This window comes from Leptonotus elevatus, chromosome 18, assembly GCF_054856555.1.
Source record: "Leptonotus elevatus isolate MCC_2025b chromosome 18, RoL_Lele_1.0, whole genome shotgun sequence".
Classification (NCBI taxonomy): domain Eukaryota; kingdom Metazoa; phylum Chordata; class Actinopteri; order Syngnathiformes; family Syngnathidae; genus Leptonotus; species Leptonotus elevatus.
In genome coordinates, this window is record NC_141256.1 from 16,630,575 (window position 1) to 16,649,365 (window position 18,791).

At 41.0% G+C, this 18,791-nt stretch overlaps 1 protein-coding gene across 1 annotated transcript; it reads left to right on the forward strand.

The window, feature by feature from the left end:
* The first annotated feature begins 74 nt into the window (after positions 1-74).
* snx17 (sorting nexin 17) lies at positions 75-17,282 on the forward strand. Its single transcript, XM_086061552.1, has 15 exons — positions 75-623; positions 4,526-4,600; positions 5,669-5,786; positions 7,286-7,350; positions 8,598-8,708; positions 8,799-8,889; positions 9,728-9,815; positions 11,044-11,113; positions 11,190-11,282; positions 12,637-12,840; positions 14,354-14,482; positions 14,591-14,668; positions 14,994-15,068; positions 15,185-15,226; positions 15,537-17,282. Exons 1-15 carry the CDS (start codon positions 564-566, stop codon positions 15,654-15,656), a joined length of 1,419 nt encoding a protein of 472 aa, XP_085917678.1. The 5' UTR covers positions 75-563; the 3' UTR covers positions 15,657-17,282.
* Positions 17,283-18,791: the final 1,509 nt, after the last annotated feature.

Consider the following 18,791-nt stretch of genomic DNA (forward strand, 5'->3'; position numbering starts at 1 on the left):
AATAAAAAAAATACGAGCGCCGTCCCCGTGTTGCATCGAGAATGGTTCTTCCCACCGAGTGTGTAGAAACCAGCTGCATCTCCCATCCAGTTAGCTACATCTGCTGCTTAGCGAAAGTCAACGCCTGGTGCCAGTTTTGACCATTCTAAACTCGATTTAAATCAACAACTCAGAAATAACTTTTCTTTTTTTTTTAAGAGAGAATTTAACGTCCCTGCTGGCGGGAGTGGAATTGAGCCACACTCGCAACATGTCTGCTGCGGCAGTTTGAAAAGTTTACGACTGACGTGGGACAAGTTTTTCTATAATTTTTTTTCCTTTTTCATGACGAAGCTAGCTCGTACGGAGGTGGATGCTAACTCTCCTCTCCTCTCCTGCAGCCTGACACGGCGCCACTGGACCGAGCTGAACTGCGTGCATGCCTCCCGAACCTCCCAAGTCGCCGGTGACCTTCACTGCAGTGGGATTTGTCCGTTTTATTTGATTGGAATTCAGGACAACTGTGGCGTCTTGAGCATCGTTAGCCGAGGTGGCGTTCACGTACCGCTGGCTTGGAGATAAACATGCATTTTTCCATACCCGAAACGGAGGTTCGTTCGGGAGAAAATGGATCTACTTATGTGGTGAGCATTAACACACCCCCGTATTGTGAGTAGTATTTTAAATTTAGTAGCTTCAAGATAATGCTGAATGCATTATGAGCTCATTGCAGGATTGCCTAATAAAATGGGAAACAGCTGTAACACACCGTGTGACACGTTCAGGGACATACAGTAAAATACAATTTACTTCTAAAGATAACAGATACCTAATTTGACATACTGTTTATAATGTAAAAAAATACACGCACAGTGTAGTATATAGGGAGGAATTTTCCTATCAGCTTTGAACATTTCTACAGTTATATGCTCATTGTATATGAAAAAAAAACAATGATTCTTTGCAGACTTCAGCTTTACAGATGCCATGTCTGCTGTGTGGCAGCATGTTGTGGCGTTTGTCTTCCCGTCAGTCCCCCCTCTTTAAACGCATTCACTCCTAATGGACGTTTATTAGCCGTCAACCGGAATTCAACTGTTTGCTGCCACTGGCGTACATATTTGTCAAGTCCGTTTTTCAACGTTTAGGCACGGAGAAGAGGGTTTTCGTCAGGTTTGTAAACCACTGTCATGACAAACCGGACCTGCAGATGGCGGCATTGCATCGCTAGTGATTCGAGATCAGCAAAGCTTTCGTCGCGTTGATTACGAGGGAAATAAATGTCAACGTTCAGTAAATGGAGCAACTTTAGACCCCTCGCACTCAAGCAGAGTACGTGTACGTATGATTCGTGTTATGGTTGGTACTCCAAAGTGTGTGTCACGATCGTGAGGATTCTCACAGAACACAATTTTCTATCAAAATGGTGAAAAACAACTGGATTTACGGGGAAGTCTGTTTGGCAGTGAATGAATTTATTTGATGAGATAATTCAAAAAAATTGAGTGTGGACTTCTGAAATTTTCGGCTTTACGGATGCCGTCCTGGCTTGCAGGCGTCTTGCGTTGTGTACGTCATAGTGTTTCCTAAGAATGTCGGTAGGCCAAGTCCATAGCACAAATTTTGTTGCTAAGGAACTGCTTGGCCTTCTTGCTGTTTTGTCAGCTCTGGGGATAAAAAAAAAAAAAAGAGCATCTCGGTAATAAATATTCTTGCCGCATTCCGATTGTGTGACTCTTCTTCATGGACGCTCCAAACCGTGTTTGAAAAAGGGCTGATAACGTGTGAGCAGTGAAGACCAATAACGCAATATTTTAGCCATTTCTAACTGAAAAATGAAAGTCGGGGTGACCCAGCTTCAGGACGGGACTTGCTTGCTGGCCGTGATAAGAGATGAGCTCTTTGTACTTTGGAACCAGTGAGTCACGTGACGTCGTTTGTTGAGCGCGAGTTTCGCAATAGTTCCAACGAGGACAGTTACGGAAAGCCGTTTGAGCAATTATTCTTTATCCGTCTTAACGACAATTTGGCACACTAGTAGCAGGGATGTTACAATGGAGTCAAATCTGGATTTGAACTATACAGTCACGCCTTGAAATACGAGCGACCACTTTTATTTTTGCTTTGACTTATGAGTAGGTCTGAACGATTTTGAAAACTAGTCTAATTGCGATTTTTAACATTTCTTCCTCAATGTTGCGATTAGGTTTTAATATGTGATCATTTTTTTCATTTCCACTAATTTCAGCCTCTCAAATTTTCTCTCTCGATTTTGTTTTAATCAAAATAAGACATTGGCAAATGTCTGCTTTTACTTTGGGAAAACAACAATGAACATTTTTCCCTTTTTTTCCCTGACGTTACAAACCAAACCAGTAAATGATTCATAATCAATGTTTGTGCATTTTCTCCACTATCAATTTGAAATGGTGTCTGGTTTTTCAATAAAAGATGAGCATTAAAAAAAGATTTTTATTAGATTCATTTTATAAAAAAAAAAACCCTAATCAGCTGATTAGTCATTTATTAAAATAATTGTTAGCCTACCTCTGAGTATTGTTATCTTTCTGTTTGAAGATTTAGAAGCCTGAGACACTGATGCTATTCGTCTATGGCGTTTCCAATTATCTGTTAGCATTAGGCTAGCCTTAGCATTAAGTGATTCTTGTTCTGTCTGAATGGTGATTAGGGAGAAGACCTCGTGTGGGGAAAAAAATGCAAGTTGTACTGTAAAAGCAATCATGTGCATCGTCACTCTTCCTTCCTGCCTTCTTGCACGTCATTTAATTTTTCTTCAACATTTGCTCCTCCAGCTCTCGCCCACATTTTTTTATTTATTTTTTTACCTTCCTTCCTCTTACTCTCTTTCTCCCTTAATCGCAAAGTCCGACGCTTTTTTTTGTCCTGTCGCAGAATTAGCTCTCTGGAGTCGTCCTCGCCATTTGTTTGCACAGATGACTCAGGGCGCTGTTGACTATAAATATTCAATTGACACAGGCGAGCCAGAAGATTAAAGTCCACGTGGTCTCTTGACACCCGCATGGGAAATGGCCTCTTACTGCAAAGCGTGCAGAATGCATTTCCTGTGATCCGTGCTCACCGACGGAGGACAAATATTACTCCCCAAAAACACAACGGCCGAACGCTCTTCTCTGTTTGAGTGCAACAAGGCTGGAAATAGTGCTTCATATTTTGTAGAACTGAACCATTTTGAAAAATAATAGCAATTTTATCCCCCCTCAATAATGCAATTGCAATTTAATATGCGATTATTGTTCAATGGCTTCTTGCCATAGTTTTCAACAACATGCACAAGCAATAAATGAATCCCTAATAAATTAAAATAAATGTGCTAAAATAAAGTCAAGTGAATCATAAATTAGTATGAAAGACGGTTTATCGACTTTGGACTTGCAGTTTTTTTTTTCTTCACCGCTCACAATGACAGCTTGACAAAATTCGACCAAACAAGTGTGGCAGAAACGTAAGCCATTAATCAGATTACAAAAAATAATGCAAGCAAATCTGAGGCTTTAATGACTTCACCAATGAAATGATGATATGTAAACATGTGGACTGCACTTCTTAAGCATTGAACTTACCGAGGCACTATATAAATAAATACAAAACAAATACATTTTATTAAAAGAAAAGCCACCTACCAGAGGATTTTGTTTTTGTTCTTTAAATGGCAACCTTTGCGATATGAAAATGTCATTCTACTACATAGTGATGTCGATTTGAATTTTAATTGTCCAGCTCTAATATTTTGTAGTTTGATCATCATGTAAACCGCTCATTAAAACGTGAGCAACCATCGTAATTCCACCCAAGTTGTTTTTTTTTACTAGCCGCTTATTTCCATTTCAACAAGACAAAAGAGCCAATTCTCAACAAAACGAGATTTTTTTGCAGGACTTGCAAGCGATGCCGCGTGAAAAACATTCCGATTTTTTTTCCGTCAATGACATGTTTTATCGACGCTTTACGGAGTATCTGTCCCAAATGTTTTTGCTATTTTGGCTTTGTAGACGTTTGGCCCGCCGCATGCAAGCGGTGATTTAGCAGAGGAGCAATGCAGTAGTAACGGCAGCCTGTTGCGCAACACGCGTTTGGCTGGAAAATGTTTGGCGTGCTCCATTTCCCCGCATCTAATTTTGTGGTTCCTCTTCATGAAAACAAAGTCCAAATAAGTTGGACGTTATTAAAAGTGAACAATCCTCAAGTTTGGAATCTTCACGTTTTAGCTTTGCCAAGTCGATACAGTGGCGCCTTGAGATAAGAGTGACCCAAGTTTGACCCATCCGTCATTTTGGATGAAGTTTACTGTCAAACATAAAACAAAAGACAACTTGCATCTCAAGGCGCCACACAAAAGGGGACATTTTGTATCCAGTAATAACTTGGAGGACTTCATGAAAGTGCAAAAATGTCTGCACCAAAGCAAAATGGCCAACCAGAAAAAGGTCAAATTGAAGCTTCGCCTTCTCATGTCTAATAAATAAATAAATATTAACATTTGCGTGTCCTTGTGTCCGTCCCACAGGCGTACAACATCCACGTCAACGGCGTCCTGCACTGCCGGGTGCGCTACAGTCAACTCCTCGGCCTCCACGAGCAGGTAAGTCGCACGCAACCAACTCGGATGTCCCTTTTTCTCACACATCCAACGACAATTCTCCATTATTTATTTTTAAAGTGCTGATTGGAAAATATAGTGAGCGAAGGTTATCCTGTGGTGCCTTTTTTGTTGTTTTTGAGGAAGGCTGGAACGCAATAATGGCGTCTCCATTCACTTCAACAGGGAAAGATACATTGAGTTACAAATGTTTTGAGTTTGGAGCATGGTCACAGAACAAATTTAACTCATATCTCAAGACACCATTAAAACTCCTTCCAAAGTGATAAGGGAGTACGGGATAGGCGAGTGATGGCGAACATAGCCGAAGTCCGCCCCTGACTTTCTCCAGGCTCGTGATTAGCTCAAATGAGCACGCTCGCGTTTTAATTTGACGGCGCCGTTTGTTGCTTCACGCAGACGCCATTATTTTTGTTTTTCAAATGAGACACAGATGGGCCCCAAGCATCAAAGCAGAACCGCCCACTGGCCGTTGTCGGTCAAATGATGTCATTTTTTTCCAGCGTGGGGATGAAAACATTTAAGGGAGTTATTTTGGCCGCGCGAGGTCCAAGTCGTCGGCTGTCTGGCTCCTGCGTCCGTCCTCCATGTCCATGTCAACTTATTTGACGGTTGCCTAGCAACGGGGCGCGCCCGCGTGCAGGAGGATCAACGCACTCATCGTCTGCAAGGGCACTAATGGTGCGAAGGGCTTCCCGTTGGCCACCTTGTCTGTACACGTTTCTCGATTGTGTGGATCACCCGAGGCGCCAACAAGGAAGTCACCGTGACTTACCTTTGTCACACCTTGTGTTGGTACGAGGGTCAAACACTTATTTTGAACCTAAATGAAGGAAAAGCAAGCAATAAATTATGCAACAAATAAAAGAAAAAATAACGGCACATTAATTGATTTATCAACAGCTGGTGAGTGACGTGGATGTCGTCAAATGAGAAATTTAGAATCACGTACATGTTTGTATTCACTGGTTGGGGGGGGGGGGGGGCAGAGGGGGGGTGGCTGCAAAAATCTGATCAGCCTTGACAAGGTCTGCTTTGTGGGCCCCGCAGATAAAGAAGGAATATGGCAGCAACGTGGTGCCTTCCTTCCCCCCAAAGAAGATTTTCACGCTGACCCTCGCCGAAGTGGAGCAGAGGCGCGAGCAACTGGAGAAGTACATGCAGGCCGGTCAGTTGCTGAGCACACCACAGAAATGTCTTCTGCCAAAATGTTGTTGTATGCATAAGTTACAGTTTGGACCGTTTTTTCAAACACCAACGTTGGCCACACGAAAAAAAAACAAAATCTTTACCAGTGTGAAAATAAAACCAATTATCTCGTCTGTAGTTTTAGTTGAGCTTTTTAGGTTTAAGGAACTGAAAGCTGATTTTTTTGCAAAATGTACAAGGGTGACGGATTTGGGTTGGGTTGCCTGTCACAATAGTCACCACGATTGCCTTACTTCAATGACTTTTGTTTTTTTTAAAAAGAAGAAGAAAAAAAACAAATCTTTTAACAATGCAGCCCCTTGTAGACACTTTCACTTCGCATTATGACATTTCGTAGCCAGATCCACAAAAAAAGGTCTAAAGGAACCCCTGCTCAAAAAGACACAGGAAAGCTGCCATTTTGGTTTGAAGCAGCCATTTTCGAGTCACTCTGGGCATTTCCAAGATCCTACCAAGAACGTTAAGTCTTCCAAGGCCGTTTTCATTTCGCAAAAATGAAATTTACTAGCCATGGACAACATCAGGTGTCGACCCACAAAAAAGTCACCCCTAAAAATTATTCTCCAAAAAAAGCGACAGGAATGCTGCCATTTTGTTTTGAACAATAGAAAATGTCAGTTTTCACCTAGCAAGGTGACATTTTGTGTAGACACGTTTATCATGAATTAACCCACAAAAAAAGACATGTGAACACATAAAAAAGTCAAAAATAAGTAAATAAATAAATCCATCTCTAATAAGAGACAGAAATTCAAAAGAGAAAAAAAAGAAGAAAAAGAAGAGAAAAAAAAAAGACATAAATTCAGCTTCTTTTTTTTTACCTTGACAGAGGAAATTATTTTTCCAGCAAACCTAAAAACAAGTTGAGATTTTCAGTGGCTGCTCCAAAGTTTTAACCATATCAACTAGAACGATGATTGCATGCATTGCAAAATAAGCGAGTTCATTCCATTTGTGTTTCAAGTAAACAACCCCCGGTCCGTGTTTCACGTCACGCTCCAGCGCCCCAAAAAATGGACTTTCATCTGCACCTTTTAAGCACATTAGCCTTAAGCTGAACCGTGCGCGTACACAAACAAGTTTGCAGAGCTGGCGACAACGCCAAAAGCGGGGGTCTGTTTTTAAATCCTCTCAGCGCCAGCCGCCACCGCCGAACAAGGCGGCGTTGTTGGAGCCCGTATTTGCTCAAAGTCTGTGAGTGGACGCTGTTGTTGGCCAAAAGGCTTACAATCATGGCTTCGACGTGGAAAAAATGAACGCAAGCCGGTGCGCTTGCAACAAAAAGCTCGCCGCCATTGGAATAAAAAAGGCCTCAGTCTTCGTGTTGGCACGCTTACTTTTATCGTAGTAGATAATTACACTCGATACAGGCATGAACATTCGCCATCAACGCCGCTCACTGTTCATATACTCGGCTTGCTTGCCTCATTGTCGCGTTCCTTCTTTTTTTTCTCACAGTGCGCCAGGACCCGCTGCTCGGAACCAGCGAGTTGTTCAACAGCTTCCTAAGAAAAGCGCAGCAGGTCGGTGCCCGCGTTCGTCGTCCGGATGCTTTACCAGCACGCCATTTTTCATTCTTAAAAAAACGAGGCGGTGCATTCATTAGACATGGCGTCTGGAAACCTGACATTTATAGTTGCTAGACTTTTAGTGGACAAAACACAATGGAGAAGTATTCACAAAAAAAATATCGGGGGTGAGAGCTCCCGAGATAGATATGGATGGTGTTCCGCTAGTCACTATGCAAGGTCCACAGATTTTTTTGATTCATTATTTGCCATGATATTTTCACTGCACACTCCACATGAATGTCAAAATTGTCAACAGAATTTGAGTAGGAATCCAATTTTGTTTGATACTCGGTCGACTCAACATTAATGTCAAAAAAAGAAGGCCGGCTCAATAATCGCCTTACTTTATTCATGTTTTATGTTAACTAACTCACTCAGAGCCATTTTTTCTGAAGCAACCCACTTCGCTCCTGTCTGTTTGACTGGATTTTGACTGACTTTGCAAGGCTCACAGAATATTGTGTTCTATTGCTATGAAAACATGGAACCTACCAAAAAAAAAGATTAGAGTCTCTTCTTTCATCAGGAAAAAAAAGTATGTTTCTATCTGTTTTGGAGCAATTAGCATTAGAATATAGCTCAATTTAATCAATATTCACATTCCTGGTGAAAACACTGTCAAAAAGAGCTTGTTGCAACATAGCCCTGGCTGATCTCTTATACTCTGCTGCCACCCGCTGGCCGTTTTTTTGTAATAACTACCATTGCTTTAAGCCACCTTTTCATGTCAGAAGCTGCATCAATGCTTTCTGTATGCTCTTGCATTAAAATAACATTTTTAAAAAAAAAAACGTGTAAATACTTTTTTGGTAGAGGACAAAGTATTAAAAAAGTGTTTACACGTTTTTTTTTTAATTTGAATGACTTAAAATGGCGCAAACAAGTGTTCTTCATACATATTTACTATAATTATGATTTGGCTACCACGTTAGCTGTAGCGCTTTCCGACAAATTTGGGTTTAGTTTCTAATGTGGACTCCCTTTTTTTATCAGGATATAGCAGATGTGTTTTCTTGCTTAGTTAAGCAGATTATTTTTTTTTGGGTGTTGCAGATCAGATTAAAAACAAACATAGTAAACAATTCTGGTTGGTCCGCATTTGTCTTTTGTTTGCAATGTCTCGGTCAAACCTGAAGTCCTTTTTTCTTATCTTTGACACAAATCGCTAACCTGCCCCGCCTCTTTTGTGGCTCTCGCAGGAGACTCAGCAGATTCCCACAGAGGAAGTTGCGCTGGACGTCTGCCTGTCCAACGGTCAGAAGGTGACGGTCAACGTGCTGAGCTCCGATCAGACGGAGGACGTGCTGGATGTGAGCAGTTGCTTTTGTTTTCTTGTGTTTTTGTTTTGTGTTTTGCGAATTCATTCAACGTCGACGCGTTTTTTGCGGTTCTGCCCGAAGGTCGTCGCAAGCAAACTGGATCTCCCCGAAGACCTTGTGGCCTACTTCAGTCTCTTCCTCGTCCGCGAAGGAGAAGAAGGAGGACTCACTTGTACGTTTACGCAACGCCACCGGCAAGCAAAGCAATAACTTTGCTGCACGCACAATCGGGCGCTCGACTCATTACTTTTTTGCTTTCCATCGTCGGCGATAAGATTGCATGTTGATTGCGGAGGCAAATGGAATGTTCAGCACGCGGCGTTCTTTGCGGGAGCAGCTTGTCTTCGTCAGGAAACGCATAAATCATGGAGATGTTCGCCGGCAGATAATTGTTAACGAGATAGGACGCTACCATCGCTCAGATATTTCTTTATTATTACATTACAAAAGTTGGCTCACTTCCTATTTGACCCTATTTGGGTTTTCTTTGATGCAACAGTTTTTAAGTGTCTCTTCCCTTGAAATCAAATCCTGTTCTTAGCTTCATATAGTGCACAACGTTTTCATGTTTTTTTTTTTTTTTTTTTTGCATAGGATATCATACGATAACGCCTACAAGCCTGGTATTCATCTAAAGTTGTGACAAAGCAAACGCAAAAAAAATGGGCCGAGTAAAACGAATAGATCAGAAACAAATCAACGCCGTTGCTTGGGTTGTTTTGTCGATTATTCATTTGACCCAACGTTTTTGGATTAAATCCATCTATCCATCCATTTTCTGTACCGCTTGTCCTCACAAGGGTCGCGGGGGTTGCTGGAGCCTATCCCAGCTGGCTTCGGGCAGTAGGCGGGGGGTACACCCTGAACTGGTTGCCAGCCAATCGCAGGATTAAATGAATATTTCAAAAAAATCGGATTGACCCAATTTGTGCTATTTTTGTCTCAACTGTTTTTCAAGTGCTTATCGTCTTAGCGTCTTAAGCGTGTTGTTTGCTGTTTTTTTGTCGTAGTTGTGCGGAAGCTTCAGGAGTTTGAGCTGCCCTACGTGTCCATCAGCAGCCTGCACAGTCCAGAATTTCACATCCTCTTGCGCAAAAGGTAGCGTCCACGTTTCTATCGAGACACATGGCTTCTTATTAAAGTCGTCCTCGGTGCCGTCTTGTGGCGTCTTCATGCCGAGCAACTATTTCGAAGTGAGTTGAGGAGATTCATGGTAGTGCTTTGCTGCCATCTTGTGGCATCTATGGGACGACACGCTTAAACCTTTTTGATGTGACAATTCCTCACGGATTTTTCTGCGGGGACTTGGACATCTTAGACCAGTGGTTCTCAAGTGGGGGTACGCGAGATTTTAAAATAAACTTTAAAAAAATTAGCATCCATGCAAAAAAATCCTTTATAAATAATAATTATTAAATTATGTCAATATTTCAGGAAAATACAAGTTCATAAAATTAATTAATTAATTTTCAGGAAAATAAAAGTTCATAAAATTAATTAATTAATTTTCAGGAAAATATAAGTTCATAAAATACATTTTATATATGTAGGCTATACAATTAAATTTTCCTAAAAACCCAGTCTCCCCAAACCACACTGGTTCGACCCAACCCTGTCATATGACACCAAGCGTCGCCTTTTAATCATTTGAAATTTTTATTTAAAATCAGTTCTTTACTACAATCCCAAAGGAGGATTATTATTATTATTATTGGTGATCATTTTTATGTGCACAAATCTTTAGTGATTGTTGTTTCTTTTTGTTATATCTTTTGATTTCCAAATATTTCCAGAAATACAAATAAAGTTCTAAAGTTGAATAAATGAGACAAGCACAGCTCTGTTTTAAGTCGACCCCCCCCCCCCCCCCCCCCAACCAGTTTAGGGGTTACTTGGCTGAAAGAATATTTCACGTAGGGTTCGTCACCCAAAAAGAGCCGCTGTCTTAGACTGTCATTGTAATTGTGGTGCTTTTGTTTGCTTTCATTCTTGCTCTCAAAATTGTGGCCAAACATTCTTGGCCTCGTCTCCAGCGCGCGCGCGCGCGTGCGTACCGAGGCCCTCTGGATGTTGACTCGGGTTTGAGCCTCAAGGGAACTCTTATAAGTCCATCTGACCTACTTTTCTGCGCATGTGGGACAGCGGGGGGGGAAGATGAGGAATGTGAAACCCGCAAAAAAGTTGGAAGGTGGACGACTCACAGACCCCCCCCCCCCCCCCCCCCCCGAGTACAAAATTAGGAAGCGTGTTTGGGGAAAATGTCTGCGCGCTGAAATTGAAAGTGACAAGATTGTTTTTCGCAATGTTTGTGCATGTTTGTGCGTAGTTATTGGGACGTGGCGTACGACGGGGACGTCATGGACAACAGAGTTGGCCTCAACTTGCTTTACGCGCAGGTAAGAAACTTCTTTTTTTTGTTATGTTTTGTTGGCGCGAACGTTGATGGGATTCCATTGATCGCATCCCAACCAGACGGTGTCTGACATCGAGCGAGGCTGGATACTCGTCAACAAAGATCAGCACAGGCAGCTCAAGTCCCTGCAGGAAAAAGGCTCCAAGAAAGAAGTACGGCCAACAACGCAGCTTGTTTGCGGCGTCCGTTGACAAAACGGACCGTTTTCTTTTTATTGACATCAACTCAAACTTGTTTACAGGGATGTGATTTTTCCGCTAATTCGCAGAATTCCGCTTTTTTTATCTCCAAAAATAAAATGTTACAATTTTTTAAGTGGTAAAAAATCCGATTTCGTCTCTCGACAGCGTTCCATTTTAGTGTTTCCGTAACTGAAATGAAACGGATCTTGCGATTGGCTGAAGTCTCCGTGTTGACCAATAAACGCGCTTGTTATAAAGGCATAGGCGTATGCCATTGTTCATTTCTCAGACGTTTTTGCCGGGCGTTTAAAGAAAGATGTCCGTGATCGAATAAGGAAATTGACAAGATCGTAAAAAACAAGTTTCGATGGGACCGGTTAGAGAAGGATATATCTACAAATGTCGGAAAGAAGACTGTGACGAATTTGTTCAGTGACTTTATTCGGAAGATCGATCGTGCCGGGAAAGCGCTTTGCATTTGGTGCCGTGATACCGTTGACGACGGTGCGAGAGGTTTCAAAGCTCTCGAAAGTCACGCAAAGAGCAAAAAACACGTGAAAGAACTCCAGTCAAGAACAACAAATTATTCCATCGCTGGAAGTTTCGGTGCCCGAACGAAAACTCCAAAACTTTACGGCCTCCATCCCTTATTGACGTCACAATCGGAAGCGGTCATAGAGAGACGTGAACCTGTACCAGTTGCTGATAGAGTCGTGAATTTTGAGGTCGGTGGTAAACGTTTCAAATGAATCGAAATCAAATTTTCGAAAATATTATAACGTAATAAAAATGGCCATAAATATTTAACATGGTTAATCATTGACACAAACTCAAATGAATGCTGCATGTTTGCACTTTTCAGCTTTCAATATGTTGACTGTCTTGATGTAAGCACTTACAGAGATGATCTTAGTCAATATTGTGTTTTTATGATGAGGTATTTTATGTTTTTGTCATGCATTATGTATTAAATTAAGAATGATTGATTAAATGATTTATTGCATGGTAAATATATATGATGATATTCTCAGTGATAGTTTTTAAAAGCAAAGGCAGTCCAATGTTTTTGAATGTGACTGATTTTGAGTTGACTAAAACTGCAATTTTATATGGGATAGTTCAATATACATTGAAAATTTATGCTGTTGTTTTGTCTATTTCTTTGTCATCTGAGTGCATTGAAAGTACTTAAAAACACGGAAAACCCATGAGCTCTGGACCGAGCTGGGTGCCCGCGGCCCCCGGACCCCCCCGGCTAAATTTTCAGATCATTTCACTTTGGTCAAATCACATCCCTGTGTTTATTTTGTCCCTCGCTCTTCAGTTCATCCACCTGGGCCAGACGCTGAAGTATTACGGCTACATCAAGTTCGACCCGTGCGCCACCGATTTCCCCGAGAAGGGCTGCCAAGTCATCGTGGGCGCCGGCAACAACGAGCTCAACTTCCACGTCAAGCTGCCCAACCAGCAGATGAAGGAGGGCAGCTTCAAGGTCACGCGCATGCGCTGCTGGAGGGTCACGTCGTCCGTAAGTGTTGCCGTGCGGCCATCTTAGGAGCGTCCGTTGGCAGGCCAACGCCAAAGTTGTTTTTGCCGAGCCTCTCCCGCACGCCTTCTCCTTCTCCCGCCAAACGTGCCAGCAATCCTCGCCATTCACCTTCATTTGCATAATTATCCAGACGTCCTTCGCTTGCTGCAATGCATCCTAAAGAGGCGCCTCTTGCAAGCCAGCAACACTCAGTAGATGGAACACTGATCACACGTGTGCCCCCCCCCCAAAAAAAAAATAATTCTGTAACATTTTGAATATGGAAACATTTTAATCACATTTATAATAATGACATTTAGGTAAATCAAATGAACCCAGTCTTAACCATTTATTGCACAACTGTTGAATACTACAATTTTAAACCCCCAATATATTTTTATTTTAATACTTTGTGATCATTTGATTTAATAGTATTTTTGTAAAAATATGAATTTTGTAATAATAGCAATAATGTGTATAATAATAAATATAAATAAATATGCAATGTATTTGATTTTTAAATGTTTTTTTTAATTCAACATTTCTCATGATTATTCACAATAACATTTATTAAAGTCAAATAAAAAATAATAATAAATCCCATTTGTAATGCACTTTTTTATCAACATGATCTCAAAGTGATACAGAGAAAAAAAGTTAAAATCCTATTTATAATTAAATGTCATAGGCCTTTCTAAATAAATAATATAATAATAATAATAAATTACAGTAATTTCTGGACTGTAAGCCTGTACTTTTTTTCACTTGAATTCGACCCTGCAGCTAATACAAAGGTGCGGCGCTATAAAGGAAGCGCAAGAGCGTCAGGCAGAGCAAAACAAAACAAGTGAGCCCAAATACAGAAAGAAAAAGAACGAGAGCGAGACAATTTGCGCCCGCATGATGGAAAAGAAAGACCTGCGGCTTATAGTCGGGTGCGGCTTATATGTGGAACAAACTCGAGTATTGCCCAAATTTAGCTAGCACGGCTTATAGTCCAGAAATGACTGTATTCGATATTTTTTTAGTTTGATTATATTCAGAATGATATATTAGTATAATCTACTTTTCTTCCATTTGTGATTTCATTATTTTTCCCCTCTGGCGTCCATCTTGGCTGAAATTTAAAAGGATCAAATCCGGTTCCTGGTAGTAAGGATATCGTACACATTCGACGGCTGGCAAATTTTTGCCGAATCCCGCTCACCTCTCAGCTTCTAAACAAAAGGGCGACCAAAACAAAGGCGCTGTTGATGTCGCATTCCTCGCAGCTTGTCTCATTACAGACCCCCCCCCCCCCCCCCCAATGCTCCCTCGCAGGGTGATGAATTCCTGAGCTCATTTTCCACCCTCATTAGCCCCCCACCCCCACCCCGCCCCCGCTTCTATTTGAGTTGCTCATTTGGCATTGCAGTGATGCGTCGCTGCTCAGCAAATTGCATCTGCGGGAATATGTCGCAACAGGACCAAAGTGTACACACCCCCACCCAATGTATTGTGATTTGTTTTGCAGCAAGTCCCGATAGCCAACGGCACCAACAACCCGTGCACGTCGGCCAAATGCGACGTAAAACTGGAGCTGGCCTTCGAGTATCTGATGAGCAAGGACCGCCTGCGCTGGGTCACCATCACCAGCCAGCAGGTCAGCCGCCGCTTTGACGTGCTCTTTTGTGCAATCGATTGCTGTGATATTTTTTTTTCCTGATGAAAGAAAACATGCGAACGATATTGTGTGTGTGTGCGCGTTCAGGCCATCATGATGAGCATCTGCCTTCAGTCCATGGTGGACGAGTTGATGGTCAAGAAGTCGGGCGGCAGCATCAAGAAGGTTCGCCGCATTGTTGCGAGACATAGCAACTGTCAATACACGCGACCTCATCAGCAACATGCAGCCTTTTGTGATTCTTTCTCGGCACATGAATTAAATCAAATATTGAATACATGGATAAACATTCATTTACAAAAAAAAAAAATAATGTCATTGTTAGGTTTCATAACGCTTTGAGCAATAGTTATCTATCACGCATTTTTGTTAATTACCTTTAATAAAATTCTTTAAAAATCTAATTTCAACTTGCACGTCACAGCAGTGTGAAAGGTTATACAAAGTGCGTCAAAATATCTTCGAATTTTTTTTTTCTTTTCCTGCTCAGATGTTGCGGAAACGACACAACGGCTCCATGCAGCGGCCCGACTGTCAGCAAGCTGTGAAATCGCCCCCTCTGCTGGTGAGAAATGGAACATGCCAACACACAAACAGGACTGATCACTCACATCCACTTTTCCAGCTTATAGATTTTTGATGTATTTAAAAAAAAATATATATATCTATATTTCAATGCAGGACTCTCCCGACCAGAGCCGCGAGCAGATCATCAAATTATCGGTGAGGACAATTAAAGTATTTTAAAATAAGAGAATGAAAGAAATGTTCACAGGCAATCGGAACTTCTAAAAGTTTTCCTCCCATTCCCTCCTGTAATAATAAAAAAAAAAAAGAATCAAAAAAAAATATATACGACTATTATAGTGAAGTCATGTTTGAGTTTTATAAGTTCCGACGGTCTGCGAGACCATGAAGGCATCAGAATGTGATTGCATGAACGGCAGCGGGGGGGGGGGCAAAAAACGAGGTCATCGATTGCGGACTCTCTAAAAGATGTCGTCATTCTGCCGCCTTCTGTTTCCCGCCGCAGACCAAGCTGAGCTCGGTGTCCTTGCGAGGGATCAGCGCTTCCAACTCTGCTAATGACGTCAGCGGCGGCGATTTCCACGGCAACTACGCTTTCGAGGGCATCGGCGACGACGACCTGTAACGCCGCCCCACCCCGCCCTCCCCCGCAGCTCCTCTTCCTCGCCATTACACCGCCCCTCCCCCCCCCAAAGGTTACAAGCTTAAGTCCAATGCTAACACGCGTGTCCCGTTGTGCCTCTGCAGGGTTTGTAGCATCCGGGCTGAGAAGCAGCTTTTTTTTCTTTTTTTTCTTTTGCGGTCAGTTCAAGTGGATTTCTTTGTGACAGTGCGTTGATGTTACAGTGCGACAAAGTCGGTCGGTTCACGTGAGAAGACGCGAGCGAGCTTTCGACACACACGGCACTCGTGAGAGCACGACACGGAACTCTCTGGAATATTGAACGTGCCAACATCACATTTTGTATGGATGCTCACTGGACAAAACATTAGGTACACGAGCCCCATTTGTTATGGGCTATAAAAAGACATCACCCCAATGCCACCATCTGCTTTTTTTTTTTTTTTTTTTTTTTTTTAAACACTTTTTAAACCCATTTGAGCTTATCAAAAGTGGTCGTTTAGCCATTTTTTTTTACATTTGACAATTTCAGAGACAAGTGCTGTATGGTGGCAGTGAACTCGGGTTCAGTTTTGCAAACACCTCAATTATCTTAATGCTAACGGATAATAGGAAACTTTATTGACAGGCTAACAAACGGCATCCATGCGGCAGTGCTACTACGATACGGTAGCGCCAGCGTGCTATTTAGCGCCGTCAATGTCCATGCGTACCTAATGATGTGTCCAGTGTCCGTCAGTCTTGATGCCTTACACTTTCTTCCACTAATCAAGAAGTTGCCCGCTTTGGCCCAGCTGCTTGCACTTTGCACACGCGAGAAACTCAACTAGCGACAATTTGGGGGGAGGTGCAGAAAACACGTTGAGCATTTACGATCTACACGTATGAGTAACCTTGTCTTGTATGCAGCAAATTCTATTAGGAACATGTATTGCTTCACTAGTACTCCTAGTGGTTGACTAGTAGTACTAAATGATCAAAGGGTTTTTTCTAGAGGGGGGGGGGCGTGGTGGAATGTTTAAAATCCATGTATGATTTTTAAGAGTTTTTATTTTTTTGAAAACGGTTTCTCATAAATGCCAAATTGTAGTTTACTAAAGCATTTTGCACAAGAATAAACATTTTACGTCACTTTGTTTTATACGCTGTACATGCGATTACGTATTCTGAGCATTTGCTACTAATGTCTTTCCATAGAGCGCACGCACGCACGCACGCACGCACGCACGCGCGTGCGTCATCTCCAGCAGAAATGAACTAACATGATGTTTGTTTACATTGTTGTTTGTAGTCGACAGATTCTCACGTGGTTTTTTTTTGTTGTTGATGTGCTCGTGCCAATCATCTCAGAGGAGCGTTTGAAGAAAAACAACGTTCATGCATTGCTGGCAACGAAATGAACACAGTGAAGCATTCTTCCGTCTAGAAAGTTCTATTAGTAAGTCATTCCTTTTTTTTTGGTGTGGTTTTCTGCCAACAGCGCAAGTTTGCTTTCAGGATGTACAGAAAATACAAAAATCTCAAAAAGCGGCAGAAACCCGCAAACAGAAAACGCGACATCTCAATTGTAAGCAATAGTTACTGATGCTTGGATAAACAAAAATAAAATGAAAGGTCATCTGTTCAGGTCATGGGTTCAGACGCCTCGTTTTTTTCCGTGTGTCGTGGTTATAGCGCGTCTGCGTCGCCGTCAGGAGGACGGTCGCAAAAGTTCGCCCGTTTTTATCGTTGGAAATTTGAATATTCAGGTGAATTAAACACAATTTGAAGGTCGGCCATTAATAACGAGTTATTAAAATCACATCTTGATTATTTTTTTTTAACAAAATGGACAAAATAGCGCAGTTAAAAAAAAAAAACACTAACGAAATGGACAAACTATGATACTCTAGCAGAGTAAAAAAAAAAAAACACTTTTAACAAAATGGACAAACTATGGTACTCTAGCAGAGTTAAAAAAAAAAAAAACTTTTAACAAAATGGACAAACTATGATACTCTAGCAGAGTAAAAAAAAAAAAAAAAACACTTAACAAAATGGACAAACTATGATACTCTAGCAGAGTTAAAAAAAAAACACTTAACAAAATGGACAAACTATGGTACTCTAGCAGTTAAAAAAAAACAACACTTAACAAAATGGACAAACTATGATACTCTAGCAGAGTTAAAAAAAAACAACACTTTTAACAAAATGGACAAACTATGATACTCTAGCAGAGTTAAAAAAAAAAAAAACTTTTAACAAAATGGACAAACTGATACTCTAGCAGAGTTAAAAAAAACAACACTTTTAACAAAATGGACAAACTGATACTCTAGCAGTTTAAAAAAAAAAAAAAACATTTAACAAAATGGACAAACTGATACTCTAGCAGTTAAAAAAAACAACACTTAACAAAATGGACAAACTATGATACTCTAGCAGAGTTAAAAAACAACAACACTTTTAACAAAATGGACAAACTATGATACTCTAGCAGAGTTAAAAAAAAAAAAAACTTTTAACAAAATGGACAAACTGATACTCTAGCAGAGTTAAAAAAAACAACACTTTTAACAAAATGGACAAACTGATACTCTAGCAGTTTAAAAAAAAAAAAAAACATTTAACAAAATGGACAAACTGATACTCTAGCAGTTAAAAAAAACAACACTTTTAACAAAATGGACAAACTATGGTACTCTAGCAGAGTTAAAAAAACAACAACACTTGACCACATTATGAGGAAATAGTGTATTTTTTATTGTATGGAGACAAGTCATGAGCTATTTAATGAAACAAAGTGTTTGTGTGTAAATTGTTGCTTTTGTTAAGGCATTGATGAGACAGACGCTGCATAAAAGGACACAGGCAATTGATCACAACAACTTTGGCGGGCGGCTGTTTGGGAATCGACCGTTTCAGATGGCGCCAAGTTGGCCACACATTTTTTTTCCTTTCATACAAAAAAAGCAAAAATGAGCTCCTCGCCACTTTGTCAGGGGAAAACGACACAGACCACCATCCTATCCTGTATATTTGTATATATTAACTTATGTACTTCTAGGTAGAGTAATATTAGAAAAATAAAAATGGACACATGCTGACGTTCTAATAATGCCATCTTTTTGTTTTCAAGTAAACCACGGGCTAATT